The sequence below is a fragment of the Haliaeetus albicilla genome, chromosome 12, assembly GCF_947461875.1.
Source record: "Haliaeetus albicilla chromosome 12, bHalAlb1.1, whole genome shotgun sequence".
Classification (NCBI taxonomy): Eukaryota; Metazoa; Chordata; class Aves; order Accipitriformes; family Accipitridae; genus Haliaeetus; species Haliaeetus albicilla.
Genome location: NC_091494.1, coordinates 41,827,933 through 41,845,825, shown reverse-complemented (window position 1 = coordinate 41,845,825; position 17,893 = coordinate 41,827,933). Strand labels below are relative to the sequence as shown.

Here is a 17,893-nt window from a genome sequence, read left to right as displayed (position 1 = left end):
CGCTAAATAAATAGGAGTACCTGGCCATGAGTTTTATGAACTTACCAAATAAAACCAAGCCAGCTCTTCCCCGAGGCCAGCTCGGGTTATGGATCCATGCGGGACTGATGCCTGGGACCAGCTCCCGTGTCCTGTCCCAGGCAGGTGGCAAGGGCAGGATTTCCAACATGATCCCTGGTGCTGACCAGAAAGCCCAACCATGGGATCCTGTGAAAGTCTCTTGTTAGAGTCCCACTTCTTGAGGCTGGCACCCAGAAACCCCAAAAGGTTTATTTAAAATCTGTTTGTCCATATGGTCTGTGGAAAGCCTGCCTGCCTCCCACTCACCCCTTCCCTGCCCACTTGCAGTGGTTTTAGTGATTGAAATCCAGTTGTTGCTAGATAGGGTGAAATTATTTGCAAAAACCCCAAAAAGTTGTAATTATACTAATTTTTAGAAAAGCATTTTGTTTTATTAATGGAGGTAAAGGGTTATTTACTTCCAGAGTGCAATTTGTCAGCTGCTCTTAATTATAATTCTCTCTCTTATTATGCATTAAGCATTTCAAAAAACCATTACATTTGAAGCCCCCAAACTAGAGCTAAAGAGCAGAGATGCTTTGAATCCAAGTCAGGGTTAAATTCCCCTCCCACCCTCATTAGGTTTATGGGGGCAATTACTAACTTTGCTGACGGCAAATGAAATCTGGATCTCTAGCTAAAATCTGGAGCGGTTTGATGGTGCTTGCAGCAGTGTGGCTCTGCGGGCTGACAGCAGGGTTGCACGGGGAGCGAGGAGGTGAAAAAATCCCACTGTGAAAAAGCAGAGACTGAGACAATCTGGCTTAATTCTTCATTCAATGAGCTCTTGCACTGGATACACGTTTCTCCACCATTCCCTTCTCCGTTCTGTACCTGTGCCTGCAAAAAGCACCTCTTTCCCTGCTGGTTACCTCAAGTGGGTATTACTGACTGATAAGGCTGGTAATGTAACATGGGGCTTTGCTCTGCTCTGTGGCTCAGCCTTTGTTGATTGAATTTCAATTACTGCTTGGGGCTTGGCTCAGAATTGTAAAAGAGGATAAATTTTCCAAAAGGAAGAGCACACTGGAATACCAGATCTCCCCCATACCTGCCAGAAGAGTCTCTCGGGGGTTTCTGCTGGATCCTGGACAGCGTCTGACCTTTTTGCTGATTGAATTTGAGCACTCTTTTTGTTAGGCTAAGTTTTAGTCCTGGAATAAGCAGAAAGCAGGCAGCGAGCTCCCAGGGGGAGAGCAGGGAGTGGGTGCTGACCCCGTGCTTACAGCTGAGTGTGGACCTGGGGGACGTGGGTGCTCAGAGTGCCCCGGAGTTGCACCCATGCCCCAGGTCGGGTGGTCTCTGTTGGTGGGAGCCTCCTCGGCTCTAAAAGCCTGTGGCGAAGCTTGTGAAACTTCAAGCTCCCTTCCCTGCTGCAGCGATGCTCTGCGCCCTGCCTGTATCCAGGCTCAGGGAAGGAGTCGGGAGTCCTCTGCCTCCCATTCCCGGGACCGTGGTCCTGGTTCATGGCAAAGAGCTGGCTGCCCCGAGATGGCATTGCCTGTAAGGCTCGCTCCCATAGCATCCATGCTCTTACTCCAAATGCCTGGACGAGGCCTCGTTTATCCACGGGCATGTCGAGTGCTCTGGATGGTTCCTCAGCTGTTCTTTGATCTTAAAATGTGCCATTGAATTCACTAATAGCATAACCCCAAATTAATGCCTCCACTGTGAAAAGTAAACCTGCCATTAAAATGACAGAGAAGCAGCAAGTGAGGTTGCAGTTGGTTGGGTGGTGAATGTCAGGGAGAGGAAGGCTGCTTTCACGTAGATCAGGGAAAATATATATGCACAGATCTATAACTGCAGCACAATGCCAGCTTGCTCTCAGGGTAAACTCTGACTCACCCAGACTGACTTGACGCGCTGTCTGCTTTGAAGATGAGCTGTGAAGAGTCAGTTTTGTGCCTCTTGCCTGAGTACGTCCCCAGGGAGGATGGTCCCCTCGATGCCAGCGATTGCAGGCAGATGGGTAAGTTGCCACCTTGAGATACTTGGTGGCCACACTTCAGTGCAAATGGCTCCACACGGTGCCGGCCGGCACGTCGCTTCCTGGCTGGTAGGTGCTGTGGGTGACTGCCGGTGAGTGGTGTAAAACAGAGATTTGCTTTTAATCCAGTGGAACATCGTGCCTTATTAATAGGCTGACGACCTGCCGAGAGGGACACGCAGCTGGGGAATTGGGGAAGAAACGGCTTGTTTGTTCCTTTCTGCTCAAGCTGGCTGAGGCTCCTCTGCCGGCGTTCGGACCCCGTGGGTGTCTCTGCTTTTGCACCCACTCGATGCCGTGGGGTGATGTGTCCGTGTCCTCAGGCTGTGCTGGTCCCGGGTGGGTGCATCAGGGCATGCTATGCTCAGGGTGTGAAAATCGTCCTGGTGTGTTTTCCTGTCTCCCCATGTCATGCCGTAATCATCAATGAGGTGGTGAAAGTGATGTGAACTTTAATCTGTTTTCCGCAGGCTTCAGAGCTAATGTAAACTGAAAAACTGACTGGATGAGTCTCCTCTTCGAGTTTCAGGCTATTTGCAGGCTGGGGAAGGCGTCTTGCTGTTGGTTTACATTTCATATGTGTTTTTTTAAGGCCTGTCAAGACTTTATAGGTGCGGTACGTACCATACATATAAATAAATACTATGAGGGCTGGTTTCAGGGCTTGATTTCTGGGTTTTAGGTTTTCTTAGTTGGTGTCCAGCACCCAGACGAGTTACCCGTGAAAGCCTAGGATGAGCCCTGCCCGTGGGGCCGATTAGAGGGGACCCAGCCCATTCCCCAGCTCAAAATTCAGCGGTGCCCCGTGGGACAGTCCTGAGCTTCCCGAGGAAGGGAAGTTGGTTAGCTTCTCAGTGGTGGTAATCAGGAAGTGCCTCATCCCTTATTACGCCTCGTTTCTGTAATGAATTAACAAATTAATTGCGCTAGATGAAGAGAATGAAAGGCCTCTCCTGTGGATTTATTGCGCTGTGCTTCAGGAAGGTGTTAGAGGCTCCCCTGGTTCTACTGCAGCTCCTGCGGATGAGCAGAGGAGCCAGCGTCTCTCTTGGGCTTTGGTGCTATTTTGGTAATTATGGGATGCGTAAGACGCAGAGAGGAAGGAAAAAAAAAAAAGAGCAGAAACTATGTGCTTGGGAATGAGCTGGCTGCAGGCTGGGTCCCTGGAGGCTGCGCCGGCGCCCGTGGGGCTGCGATGCTGGGGGGGATGCAGGGAGAAGGGGCTGTGCCCCAGCAGCGCCGCTTCTCCATCCATCTGCTGGGGACGCGTGCGTGTCCGCGTGGCTAATTGCGGGTCTAAAGGAAGTTGTGTTTTAATGTAACGTAATTAGGCGGCACTGGCATTGTGTGGCCCTTCGTTGGAGGGGTGATGGATTGCTGGCTGAGCCCTGCTACATCCCACCAGCCCTTCGAGGAGCTCTCGCCATTCCCTTCCCAGGGATCCTGACATCCCACCCTGCAGCAGCAGCCACCTGCTTTGTTTGCCCTTTCCCATTAATTCAATCTGCACTGATAGCAAGTCATTACTGAGGAATATATTGTGTAAAAATGAGCTGTTAATTGAAGTTTTGTTTGCATTTTCTCTTACCCTCGCAAAAAGCCTTGCATAATAAAGGACTGTAAAAATACATGTTGCCACGCTACAAATATACAAGGTGGGAAGGGGGCAGGGAGAGAGAAAAGAGGCGAAGCTGGTCTCCATTAGACTTTAATAAGCATGTGGAGAAAAAGCTGCTCTTAATCCCATCTGAGGCTTCAAGGTTTATTGCTAACAATTAAAATCTCATATTGTAGTGCTGACTCGATGCCACAAACCTCTCTGCTGTGTCCTGCTGAGCGAGCCGCGGGTGTCGGGGTGGTGGTGATGATGTGGGGCAGTCCTTAGGAAAGTATCCCTTAGGAAAATATCCCTTAGGATCTGGCTGCGGCTGTAACAGGCAAGTTTCCTCCCAGCAAACAACTGCAAACCTATATGCATCCTAACTGGTTTTGGTGGGGCAGCACTTGTGTGCTCAAAAACTCTGCCTGGAGCAACTGATCCTTTGAAAAATTAATTTACTGGTTGTGTTTCGAGATTTCTCTGAGCTTCTTGGTGGACAGGAGGTTGGTGATGCGAAATGTGTCTCCTGCTGTTGCAGAGGTGGCCTTTGTTTGTTTAATGAGTTGTTTGGGTTTTTTGCAAGGTTGCATGGCAAAAGCAGCAAAAATGTTCCTGTGCTTTTTTTTTTGTAATGGCAAAGGTTACAAAAACGACCTCCTTTCTGCCTGGTAAAACCTGGCTGTTGCAAAACATCAGGTTTTGTAACAAACCTCCTGGGTATTCCGAGGAGCCTGGGAATTGCATGTGTGTTCCCTCCTCCCGGGCAGTGCTCACCCCGGCCCCATGCCGCCAGGGCTGTCGCCTTCCCAGCCCGGGTGCCAGCAACATTCCTGCTGTGTTTTTCCTCCCTCCTGGAAAGGCCGAAGCCCCAAACGTGCCAACGAGAAAAATCCGTACGTTTGTTTTTAATATGAACGTTGCTTCGGCCAAAAAGATGGATTGGCTCGTGCCTGTCTCCCCTTGGAGCCCCTCGCGTGGGTCTGGGGTGGCCGCTGCTCTCCGGGACCGGTGCCGGTGGCACGTGCCCACTTGCCGGCAGCGATGCTTTTGGGGGTCCAGCCGTGCCTTATACTGGGTGGGAGTGGGTACCCCAGCATCCTCTGGTCCGAAGGGCTGTGGGATGCTTTCTTCTCACTTCTGTTGGAGGGCAAATTTGGTTTATTTGAGGGTTTGGGATGGGTTTTGAAAAATTTGCCTTCCTCCTTCCCTAGGGTTGCCAGACTTAGTGCTTCTGGGTGCGCTCGGTGTTGTCAGATCACGAGAAAGCTGCGGGTTTTGGTACTGCCAAGGGTCTCCCCTCGGCTGCTGTCGGATGAGGCAGCTCCCAAGGGAGCCCCCACGGCCAGGACTGCTGCGGGGTCACCCCCCAGGACACCCCGGCTGTCCCCACGCTCCTGGTGACACAGGAGGGAGGTGATTTATTCCTCCTGCCCTCGCAGCCTGTCAGCAGAGGCTGGCGATTAAAGCTGCTGTTTGCAATTTTCAAGAATTATGAGTTATCAAAGTGACTGATAATTAGCAGTGAATAAAATGTAGTTGCAGTAGTATTACATTAGTTACAGATAAACTGATACCAGCCTTCCTTAATATTCACTTAAGCTTCCCTATTTGCAGTTATTAGGGGAAGGCTCTGGTGGCGTGTTGCTGCCAGCTGCCCTGTCAGGACAAGAAAGGCCTCCCAGCCTGATGTGATCTGCTCGTGAGACACTGCCGGAGCAGATCTGCCGTGAAAATGCTGAAATTTTTGTCTATGGATGAACCCTCCTTTCCTAATTCCCGCAGCAGCGCTGCCATAGCTACAAGCTGCCTGCTGCAGGCAGGGCTGCGTGCTGGACCGGGGAAGGATGCGGGGCTGGAGGAGCCAGATGGAAGATGCTCGGCGTGGGAAGCGGGGAGCCCCCAGGTCTCCCCCCACGCCTGCTGCTACGGCTCCGGAAAAAATGTCAGCGGTCTTGGCGCCGGCAGCGGGGCTGGCACGGGGGGACGTGCCCTGCCGAGCCGCGGGGAGGGCTGCGGTGCTTGGCATGTTGCAGGATCAGGCCCTCGGGGGTGTGTTCCTTCTTGGGAAATTGGGTTTTGTGAGGATGCTCTCGGGTTAAACAGTTGCTGGATTGATCGTTTTGGCTTCTAGGCTGAAACCGTGCCTCTGCTCAGGCTCGCCCTGCTCCCGCCTGGTGCTGAGCAAGCCGATGCCGGCGGATTTCCACAGGGGCTCCGGCCGTCATCGAGGAGCGATTCCCATCCAGCCCCTTCACTGGCTGGGTAAGCGATCCCGACCTGACGCAGCGCTCGGCTCTGGAGCTTCTGCTGGTGTCATGGTGGGACAAGGATGTATTTGGGACCCGACTGCTGGGATGAGGGATTGGGTTAGATTCGTAGATCCCGAGAGCTGCTGATGTCCATGAGCGCACGTGCGATGCTTCCCACGTGTTCACCTTTTCCATTTGCCTTCTCCGGTGCGGTTTGTCTTCTCCTGCCGCTGTGTTTGGTGGCACTCTGAGGCTTTGGAAGATGGTTCTGATCACGGCCTCTGGTTGCGTATGCTGTGGTTTAAGTTTTATGAAACTTCAGGCAGTTGAACTGTAGAGGGAAAATGGAAGAAATCTATTTTGCAATGTGATAGACAGTGCTGACCCAGCTCTTGTTAGCAAGGCTGAAAAGAATTGCCATTGAGGTGCCTTTCTGTCTGCCCTGCCCATTACTGCTGCTCCATTGTTAGCAACCTCCAAATGAAAATGCAAACTGAGATGTGCCTGAAACACTTGAAGACCCTTAAACTTTCATAGGAAAATAAATTTGGCTTTCCATCTTCTTTATGCGGTGTTTTGTTCACGAGGGGTCGGGGTTACTTGCTGTTACTCTGGCAGCTGGAGCTGTAGCGGTGTGCTGGGTGTCCCCAGATTTATTCCCAATTTATGGGGGTGCAGTCTGTCTGATCAAAGACAGTTTGGGTGCTGCTGGTGGGACCCAGTTGCGACCCCAAGCAACTGGACTGGGCTGTGCTGGGGCGTGGGACTGCCAGGCACCACAGGAATAGAAATAAGGGAGATTTGCTTGTGTCCCAGAGCTGCATATTGGATGCTATTAATCATAAATATGACTGCACCCACTTCAGCGTTGAGAAGGGCCTTTTTTTATTGTGTGGAGTATTTACGGTTGCACTTGAGTTGTTGGTTTTAGTATTTCGAGTGGGGGGGTTCCCAGTGATCCTGGCTTTGAGAGGAGCTGCGATTCAAGTCCTCTTAATAAATGTGTGCCTGCTAACTCCTTCCCTTAACTCATCCCTCCGTGCCAGGTCAATTTTGACCAAAAACCATGGGTTTTTTTTCCCCCAGAAGAGGTGGGGAGATGCACTGGTTTTGGGGATGCAGTGCTGGCAGAATGCAGAGTTGTCTGGCTGTCTTTCGGAGGGATGCCGGGTGGCATCGTGGCTTCTGGCAGCACGACTCTCCGCAGCCTTTAAACCCCGTCCCAGGCACATCCTCACCTGCCCAACTGTCTGTGCTCTTGCAGTGAGCGCTGGCTTCTGGTGCCCGCAAAGTGACATGGAGCCTTTGGAAAGAGCCCCAGCCTGGTGTTTGCTCCAGCGCAACACTGGGATGGGAAGCGATGCGGCCAGGTGGTGTTTGGCTATTTTTAAATTTTTTTAATTTTTTTTTAAATTATTAAAAAAATGCAGTTTGAATTGAGGAGGGCTTTGGAGGAGTCTGGGGGTGAGGACCTGCCTTCTGCACCCTCGGCGTGTGGGGTGCTGCTCCCCGGGAATCGGGGCTGTGCCGTGGCTTGGCACATCCCGCGGGACACTGGCTTCCCTGGGAATTGCTGGTGCTGTCCTCGAGCACCCCTCCAGTGACTTTGGGAGCAGCGGAGGTCCCGAGAGATGAAACCGAAGGGTGGTGGGGGATCATGGGGCGGCTTGCCATTGCTTGCTCTCGGTGGGTTACAAATCAGCGCTGCTGGCATGGGGATTTGTAACCGGTGCTGTGCGGCGAAGGTTCACTTGGGAACATCGAGCCCTTGATATGTTGTTTCAAATAAAATACCAGCCTGTTGTTTTACATGCAAATGGGTGCTCTCTGATAACTAAGTGCTTTCTAAGGGAGCTCTCTTCCTATCTGATCCTATTTCATGTTTTTAACATAAATCTGTTTATCTGCCTCAGAAAAGCTGGGGACTTGCTGCTTTGTTGCTGCACAGCCTTTGTCTCCGTCCCCAGAGGTGTTGGGCTCTGTGCAGACGTGCAGAAGCAGCGAAGCCGAGCGAGCGGCTGATGCCCAGAGCTTGCCACAAGCTCGCCGGGGGCACGGGGGGGCTGCAGAGACACGCAGTGTCCCTCCCTGCGGCCGGGGCAGCCGCTGGCACGGGCTGGGGATGTGCAGCATCTCCCTCTCCTTGCTCCTCACCCCTCTTTTCTTTCTCTTACTGCTTTCTGGTCTCTGATCTGTTATCACTGTCTCTCTTTTAATAAGTGTGAAATGGGAGCCTCTGGGCACCATCAAAGCATGGGTTGTTATTGTCTCTTATTGTTTCTGTGTTAGCTCCTGGACAAGTTAGGAACAGTTTTTGTTTTTTTGTTGTTTTTTTTTTTTCTTTTAATAAAGTAGTAAAAGTTATTCTACTTCTCTTTCCTGTTGAGGTGCTTTCTACCGTTAGTTGATGTGTAATGGTCTTTGTTTCCTGTGGCTTTGCAGAGCCTGTTCCAGGGCATTTGCTGGGTTAAATAAAGCCAGTAGGATATTGCACGGGAAGAGCAGCGTCACTGACCTTCCTAGACAAGCAGCACCTCCAGATTTGCTACTAAGTGATCTACCCAAAGCCAGACCATCAGCTTTTTGTCATCGTTATTTCTTTATTGATTTATTCTCCTTCATTGGTCAGGTGGAGAAGAGCGGATCTTTTCTCAAAGGTGTCACTCACTCTTCATTTCTCTTTAAAATTGGCTTTGGTTCAACTAGCAACTTGTGCAAGAGGCTGGCTGGGCAGCAGGATGCAATCCAAAATCCTTGCTTCATCTAAAAGCAAGCAGCTGCTGCCTCCTCCCCGTCTCACCCCTTCACTCTGCAAAACCAGGGTGATATCATCGATACCAGGGTGATGGCTGTATCGCCTGGATGCTAGCAGGAGAGGAACACGTTTCCATACAGAGTAATTTGGGATTGCTGCAGCTTTTGGGTACCAAAAGCAGGATCTGCCTGTGTAGGCGGGTGCTCGTGGAGTGGAGTGCTTCTCTGCTATCTGCAAAGATACCTGCTTTTTCTCATCTGCTTTTATATGTGGGGCTGTGACAATCTAATGACCTTTCTGTTGTAGCTCCGTGAGCAGAGATGAGTGCGGTGGGGACTCCCGCGTCCCAGAATAGTTTTCCTCCAAGCTCCACAAGTCTTCCTGTCCAAGTCTCTCATTGCATCAGGTTTTTTGAAATAATCAGCCCCTGTGGTTATTTCAGTTAGCGCTAATTAGTGGCATGAACTAATTAATGTGGGTTGACTTTCCCCTTCTCTTTCTAATGCTTTTTTAACCCACTGACACATTCCAATTAAGGGACTCATGCAGGGACTGGACTGAAATGACTCAGAGCAATCACAGTTGGAATAAATCGTGTGCTTTACTGAAGGTCACTAATATTTTTTCAAATTGCCAGCGTTGAGTATTTGTGCCTGCCAACAGGGAGACGACCTGACCTTACAATAAACATCTGAGATATCTTCAAGTTTGCCTCCATTTCAGTGCAAGCAGATTTGTGGGTACCACGTTGATAAGCATTTGATGTGCTGAGAACAGTGGCACAGAAAATAGCCATGGGAGGCTTCTCATGAGGACTGCAGACCTTGAGGCAAGTGGTCTTGACCTCACAAGGGCCTTGCTTGTTTGCATCCATAGCTGTGCAACGGTAATAGAGGGCATAAGCTGAACGTTACCCGCCTGCTCGTGCTTGTATGAGTGATTTCTTTTCCCCTTGGTTGCGTTACTGTAACTTGCGGAGTCCTGTGGGCTCTGGCTATGTCCCTGCCTGTGCTGACAAGACCCAGTTGAGAAGCAGCTGTCTTTGGGCTGGGCGAAAGCCACAAATTCAGTGGTGATAAAGCCTACAAAGCTGCTGTCGCAGTGTTTGTAGCTTGTTTAACAAAATGCTGGTAGGAGCCATGTGGAAGGTGAGCCTTCTGCTCCATGAGACCTGGCATTCCCCAAGTCCGAGGCGAGAGCAATGGCAAGTGGGAGGCTGGAGCAGGGCTGGAGAGCCCTGTGCAACGCTTGCAAATCCTTCCTGTGCACTTAAAGTTGAGGCTTTATTTCTGCAACTTCCAAGTCCCATCCTTGCTTCTCTTCGGGTTGGCATTTTCTGGAAAGTGATGCTAGTCACTTTCCAGAGGTGAAAACTCATTTAGCTTTAGCAGGGACAGACTTTCTTTTGGATATAGGGACACCGTGCTGCAGAAGTACCAGCAGCAGGGCGAGCCCGTGTGTTTCCATTCTCAGTCTCTTCCTGCCGTATCCAAGTCAGGTCATGATGCTGAAGTTCCCGTCTTTCCTCGCTGTGTCATGTCATCCAGGTTTTGCTGGAAAATGCTTGTATTTCTACCAGCTCTTCCAGCTACAGCTCATGATTTAAGGTGCAGAGCTGCTGGTGTCTCCCGTGGACAGGCGCGGTAGGGTGATGTGGGTCTCCCTTCTCCCAGGGGGATTTAAATGCAAGCACCTCATCGGTGCATCTTGTAATTGCTGGGTTAATGGAGGTGAAAGCACCCTGATTAAACTGCAGCAGGGAGCAGAGAGCAAATATGTGATTAGTATTAATAGCACCGGTCAGACTGTATTATGCAAATGATGGGAGAATAGACAATTTAGTTATTCATCTTTAACCTTTATTTTTGTTTAACGTGACCTTACCCATCAAGTCTCTCATTACCGTCTCTGGCTGTTCAGCGTATGTTCATTTATTGTGCTGCCATCAATCCAACAGCCAATGTCATGGTCCCGGCCGGCGAGGCTGGATGCAGTCTGGACATCCTTCCTTACGGATGCTCCGGGGGCTGGTTCCCAGCCCTGCGAGGAGATGGGGGCTCGGGGTCCCGCTCCCCTTGTTTTGGGTAGAGCTGGTTACACCAGGTCGTACAGCTGCTGCCGAGGGACACGTACCCTTCTCTCAGCTCTTGGGTTATGCCTCTAACCCTGTGTTTCCTATCGTTTTTGTAGCTGTTTCTGGTCTGGGTGGGTTTGAGCAGCCTGGGGACATGCAGAGACGCCAACCTTCCTGCCCTGTGTCTAGCACCGTGGGGGGAAGGCAGAAACACTGTCTGCCAGTTGTCGGGGGTTTTTTTTTGTTTTTTGTTGGCCCATGCAGATAAAGGCTCTGGCACATCCTTGAGTTGGAGCTGGTTTTCGCGAGCTGTGTCCAGGTTGGCAGGAATCTCTCACGGGAGCAGCGTGGTCCCTCTTGCTGTGGGGTGTCTGCTCTGATTCCCTGCAGACTTTACACATAGCTGGACGGTATTGGTTTTGGCTGTCCCTCTCTGCTTTCTGGAGGTTACAAATGGTGTAGGAATATATTCCAAGTGAGTCTGAAGTTTCATCGGGCCATCTGGACGAGTCCCACTGAACTAACACTGGGTGGTTGTGAATGTTGTGTCTCATTTGATGCTGAGATGGGTTTGATTTTGAACAAACTATTTCCCTCACAAACTCAATCCACATTGAAGATACGGTACCCTGCTGCAACCTAAACTTCTGCAGAGGTCAGCCCAGCAGCTCGACCCTCTGCGAGCGGAGTGACAGCACTGACAGCAGTGGATGTCCCTCCTTGTCTGCTGGTCTCCTCCAGGGTGACTTTGGAGGGAGTGGTGTTTATGGAATTGAATTTCTTTGCAGTTGTGGAATTGCATTTCTTGCTATTAATGTACTTGGATTTTGGCTTTCCCTCTTTAGCCCTGTGCTTCTTGGCCCACAGCTCCTCCTAACTCTGTCCTTGATGTTTCTGCTGGAAACGCACATTTAAATCAACTAGACAGGGTGTAAAGAGAGGGGGGAACCCAAAAGACATGTGTCCCTGCAGCCGTGAGAAGCTGCCGTGACATATACCCCGATCGGCTTCCCAGCCACGCAGATGCCAGAGCAGTCTCCTAGGATGGGGCTGGGAGAAGATTGAAGGGGAGATGTGGAGAAAACCTGAAATTTCTCTCTTGCTTTGCAGGGTTTCAGCGGGCCTCCCCACATAGCATTTGCCTTGAGCTGCGACCAACGAGCGGTGAAAGAAAAATATGAGCATGAACCTGCCCATCACCTGGACTACGAGAGCGAGTTGTCCATCCGGATAGGTAGAGCTGGGCTCCATCCAGGCAAGCATCCTGTCATATACCAACCGCAGAGTGTACGGGGAAAATACCCCCGTTAAACTGGCACCTAGGCTGTCACGTATGTGATTGAAATTAGATTGGTTTTGACATGTGCATGCAAAGTGCACCTTCTCTTCCCTCTCTGGATCTGTCTCTGTGCTGGCTCTTAATCCAAGAATCATTACTTCTGTTTCTACTTTAGTTCTCAAAACCACTTGCACGTCTGTCTGTGCCTATGAATTATTGATAATTAGATATCTCATTCACCAGGGAAATGAAATTGTCAGCTTAGCTCGAGATATGTTTATTTTCAGCGTGGGCGCAGCGAGCGCTAACCCTGCCCTTGCCAAGTTATGCCACGTTGAAGGTGCCCCGCGACACTGGCCCTTGGTGGCCCTCCCTAATTATAGACTAGGACTGGCATTCGTGCTGTCACTCCTTATTTTGCAGGTTAATAGAACTGTAGCTGCTACAGCGTGGAGTAAAATGTCTTGTTTGGCAGCTATTTCCTCCTTACAGAGATGTAAAAGAAGGAACTTCTTAGTCAGGGTGGTAGAAGCTCATGAGGCTTCCCCAGGTTCAGGGTGTGTGGGATGGGTGGTGGCCACCCTTGCACCCGGCTGCGTGGGGATACATCCTCTAAGGCAACACAGTTTTCTGTTCCTCTACTTAACAGCAGCTTTTCAGTAGACCAAGAAAATGTAATTTAGTGAATTAATCTTATTGCTCCCCTGCTTTTTCTTGGTTGGAGAGAAACTGAAATAGCAGTTTACAATATCTTGAGTACAATTGGGAGCAGACTGAGATGAAGAAATGATCCTTCTTTTTGCAAAGAATAGTGCTAGCCTCTTAAATCAGGCTCTGTTATTTAACTGCATTGCTTAATTGCACGTTTCATAAAGTGTTTCAAATCCACAGGATTTTTCAGGACTTGAAATACCGGCTTGGATTTTCTTCCAAAGGGATGGAAGGAAGTTTTGTGCTAGACTCAATGGGTTTTGGATCCTTGAAGGCTTTTAGCTCCTGGGGCAAGTGCAAGCTTGAAGACTGCTCTAGCCCTGCAGGCTGTAAGGCTGTTATAAGGTTTTTGATATTTTTGTAAGGTGGAAACTTTACATCCCTGGTGCAGTTTAATTTTATTCTTCAAGGCAAAAAAAAGTAGGCAGCCCTGCAATTTTCAGAAACTTAGGCTGCTGGGGTTTTATGTTTTCATCTTCTCTTAGTTGCAAACAATAACAGTGCAAATGGTTTTGAGAATAGAAAATTTCCATTAGACTTCATTGTTTTTCCTCTCTGGGGAAATGGTATTAAGAGTCTACAATACATTAATTCTTTTATTGTCTCTTACTGTTTTTTTTTAAATTTTTTTTTTCATACTGAAATGAACTCAGTATTTTCACAAGGTACCTCAAGCCTTCCAAGAAAGCAGCTTTCCCCAGCTCTGGGTACTGCTTGGCTGTGCTCTGGGGAACACTCTGGGAACATAACGGGTATTTTCAAAGTCTAATGGGTACTAAGTGGAATATTTCAGACTTAATCACTGTTGAATCATTGACCCTTCCTTCATATTTACATGTTTTAAAATCGCTAAAGCTGTGAAAACAAAGAAAAATCCCAAAGCACACTGCTGCCTTGTTTTGCAGTTGTCTTTACTGCCTGGGGATGGTGATGAGGAGCAGGGGAGCTGGTATGGAGATGGCTGGAGAACGGAAACATGCAGCTCTCCAGGGCCCTGCATATCTGAGGTCTTTGCTGTTCGAGATGTAAATGCATATTTAACGTGACTGCGTGAGAAATTGGGAGCAGAAGTGACTGTGCGGTTACGGTGGGGTGGTGGGATCCTTGTAGCTGCACTAAGCAAGGGAGAAGATTTCTTTTAGGCCTGTAAGAAGGGAGATGGAGGAACTGCAATAGTTAGATCTATCCCTCATCTACTCTGTTGGGAGAAAAAAATTCTTATCCTGCTTTTTCCCCCCAGTCAGCAGCGTGTTGGGGTGGCTCTGTTCTTCCCCATCACCTCGAATCGTTTGGTTTCCCATCACTTGCAAGTTGTTTGTAGGGAGTGAGGAAGCATAGTACCATCCCGATGGGGCCAGGAGCCCCCGCCCCCGCATCAATCCTGCTCCCCTTGTCCTCCAGCTCCTCTCCAGCCTCCTGCTGCCGTGCGGTCACCGGCATTGACGCTGAGTTCAAAACGAGATTTTTATGGGAGTTGCTAACAGCTGGCTGCCTTGTGGATACATGAATTAAGGCACATGTATCCACAAGAAATGGAGTATGGGTGGATTTGGTATGAATTGCAGGGAAAAGTCTGTGTCTAGACTTGGTATTTGACGAGTGGGATAATCACTAGGCTTTAATTACTACAAACGAAAGAGAATCCAGCCTTGTCTTTAATATATCTGGGTAGGCAAGGGATGTAATCTGTATTTCTCTGCCTCCCTTGGAACAGATTGGGATAAAGCTAAGGAGGGTTTGTACATTCCTCTGGGTGCAGCTGAAGCCCCCTCCAGTGCCGTGGAGGGACCCGGCGGGCTGTGCCCTCCCTGTCGCGGGGGCTATGGGCTGCCCTGGTCCCTAAACCTCCCCCTGCAGCCCCGGGGCTCGGGGCAGCTCAGCCTGCTTGAGGTTGCAGACATTAAAACCAGAGGAAATAGTTTTGGCAGGGTCACCGCAGGCTGCGGGACTGGAGGGCCAGGCTTGACCCCTTAAATCGTAGCTACGTGCATGGTGTTCTTGCGTAGTTCTCAGAAAGGATTTACATACAGCATCGCACCTCGAAACCTGAGCTGTGACTCATGCTCCTATAAACTGTATATTTAACAGCGAGTTAACAGTTGATTCTTTATCACGTCCTGGTGCCGAGTGATTCACGTCGCTCCAAATCAGATTACGGAGTGGAGTGGGAGGGCAACGATGTTCTCCAGCAGCCTCCTCTGCTCCCACTTTAACATCCTCGCTACCCTATCGCAGGTGGAAGATCTTCTGTGTCCAAGGACATGCTTTCTAGGTGCACTGGGGCAGAGGAGTTTAGAGCAATGTGGCTGTAAAGTGCCCGGAGTAAAACACCAAATATCATTTTGGTGCTCTGCTGGGAGCATCCTCAGTGGTTGTCAGAGCTCTGGCCCTGGGGAGTTAAGAGGAGTAGTCTCTGAGCTGGCTGCTGACCCGAGCTGCAAAAATAAATGTCTACTGAAGTACCTGGCTAACCAGCAACATCTCTGCTCGCTCATCGTCCGTCCCAGGTGCATGGATGTCTGTGCCAAGGGGATGTGATGCTCTTCTGGCATCGCGCTGCCAACACTGTAAAGTCACTAATATTATTAAGGGGAATCAGGGTTCATTTTAATGACTCGATTGACTTTTGGTGGAGCATGATTTAGGAAATGGTACTCTGCGTTTCTGCATAGATGTTCAGTAAGTAAATCCAGATGGGTTTAGTAATTGGAAAAAGATACTGGTGTTTGAAATAGTGTACTTAAGAAATGAAATTTCATTAAACTTGTTACTTAAATGAGCCATGGGGTTTGGGGGCATCGTAGAGAAACCTCATTACATAGAATTTGTATTTTTTCCTTAAATTTGAGATGCTGCATCAAACCAGCTGCGATGTTGCAGAGACTTAGGCTGTGTTTTGGCTGGGGAAGCCCTGGAGCAGGAGAGGTGGGTGGGCAGCACGTGGGCTGGGGGCACCACTGGCACCAGACCCAGTGTGGGTCCATCCTGCTGCGCTGCCCCAAGACCCGCTGTGCCTGTTTTGGCAGTACCACTGGTGGCTCAAGTCCTGTAATGATGTAGTAAACTTGGGATGAAAGGGAGGAAGGGAGCTGGGCAGATAAGAGGAGACAAAACCCCTTAGGGACCAATACTAAGAGAGTGCGTGAGCTGAGTCGTGGGATTGGCACTGATGCTTCGGGCAGCATATGGGTATGGTTTGCCTCTGTCTCTGTTTGTGTCCTTGCAGCCATAAAATTCCCTTTCTGCCCTGTTACTACTGGTGTACCAGCTGGTTTCAGAAAGTCCAGCCTTGTCGCAGCTTTCAGGCTGCCCTGATCTGTGGTTATCCCCCGGTGCCAAGGGGAAAACTTCTCCATAGAAATGGCCAGCTCCCATCATAAGAGCACGAGTGGTTTGCTGATGCTTACCCTATAAATTTTCACCTTGTTCCCTCCTTCCCTAAGCAGAAGCTGAGGCCGTGAAGGAGGGATGATGTATAAAGCCTCTCCAGCCATGAAACTCGCTGTGATTCATTGGGGTAATATTCATCCAGAGCCTCGCGTGTGCATCTGTAAGGTTCATTAAGTCATTGCAACCTCTATAACACGAGGCTCTTTCTGCAAAACGGGATGTTCACCAGTTTTAGATGGTTCCAACTGTATTTGTAATAACATTGACATGTTCACATCATGCGTGGTCCAGAAAACTGCTGCTTTCAAAAGACATCAATTAATTTTGAGTTTTAATAGCCAGCCTCGATGATGAACACCTCTGGCAATGTCTGTATTGATTTAAAAACATCCTAATGCCCCTTTCTGGAGTGTTTCAAATGGTTATTGACCATCCTTGTCAGGCTGGGTTTCATGGTTGGTTTTTATAGTCATGACTAAATGTGAATTTATGTACGCAGAGCTTCAAAAAAAATAAATAAAATCGGAGCACATAATCCTTCATAAACTGATGAAATGCCTTCTTCACATGTAGATCTGTATCCCCATCATTCTGGTTGCAGCCTTACTCCTTGGATTAGGAATTTTGAGTTTACAGGGCTAAATGCATCCTGGTGGTTTGTTCTCCTTGTTCTCGGCATTGTCACGGGGTGTAAACATCTTCCTTCTGCTTTCCAAGATGCATGTAAAAATGTCTCGGTTATATTTGCAGAGGACCCAGTTCTGTACTCCTACACTTATCGCAGCCTGCAGTAAATAAACCACCCAGTTCAGCAGGTTGCTCTGGGTGTAAGTCATTAGAATTTCCAACTCCAAACAGCCGGATCCCCAAGGAAATGTTAATCTGTGACCTACCAGGAGAGAGCCCTGGCTCTGGGAGACCTGTGCTGTGTCACGACTGCCCTTCTGCATCTCCGAGGGCTCTCAAGATGGGGATCTTTGTGTTGCATATCCCTATCTGTTTGCTATTGCTCATTTCCAACTTGCTGGGGGAGCAGAGCCTGTTTTCGCACATCGTGGTGCTTACGTTATTACTAATAGGGAGGAGGAGGAGAACCAGGCTGCAGCAGCACTGGCAAAATGACTTCCAAATTCCTTGGGTGTTGTTTTTTTTTTTTTCCAAGATATTCTTGAATTAGTGGTAGGTCTTTATAGAGTTCAGCTGCCCTTTGAAGAGAAGTCTTGAGTTGATTTGGAAGGTTGTCAGACCCTTCAAAGAGGAGGAGAAGTCTTGAGTTGGAAGGCTGTGAGAGGTTGGGGGCGCTTGAGGAACGGCTCCTTGGGATACACCTGGCACAGCATTTGGTAGCTTTGTCCTTTGCTTCTTTCTCAGTTGAACAGTGCTGTAATGAGCGTGAGAGCTGCTGGCAAGTGTGGACAGCTGCTTTATCTGCCCGTAGAGGCATGAGCTGCCTCCGCATTTGCTGCTTTCACAACCACTTGGACAGGGAGAAGCGCTGTGCCGAGGGGAAACAACCATCCCTCTCCAGATGACATCTGCGCCTGTGAAATGTGCTCTTGGCATCTCATACTGCTTCCTGCTGTTCTTTGCAAGTGTCTTTTGTGGCTTCTTGTTAACGCGTCCTTCTTTCCTGGGCTTCATCCAGTGTCCTCCTAAAATGAAACATGGCCAGAAGGGCTTAGCCTAGCTACAGGCTTCTCTGTTTAATTCTGTTCAACTGTTAGAGTTGCAGGAGAGCTACAGCCTTATTTCTATCACCTCCCTTTCAAGACAGGGACCTTTCAG

The 17,893-nt window shown here is 49.4% G+C and overlaps 1 protein-coding gene across 2 annotated transcripts in view; it reads left to right on the top strand.

Moving 5' to 3' along the window:
* The window catches only part of SLC39A11 (solute carrier family 39 member 11), a 96,941-nt gene that overhangs the window by 16,009 nt on the left and 63,039 nt on the right, over positions 1-17,893 (top strand). For both annotated transcript variants that reach the window (XM_069799371.1, XM_069799372.1), the window contains exon 5: positions 11,839-11,983. In XM_069799371.1, the coding sequence (XP_069655472.1) occupies positions 11,839-11,983 (145 nt within the window). The remainder of the gene's footprint in view (positions 1-11,838; positions 11,984-17,893) is intronic.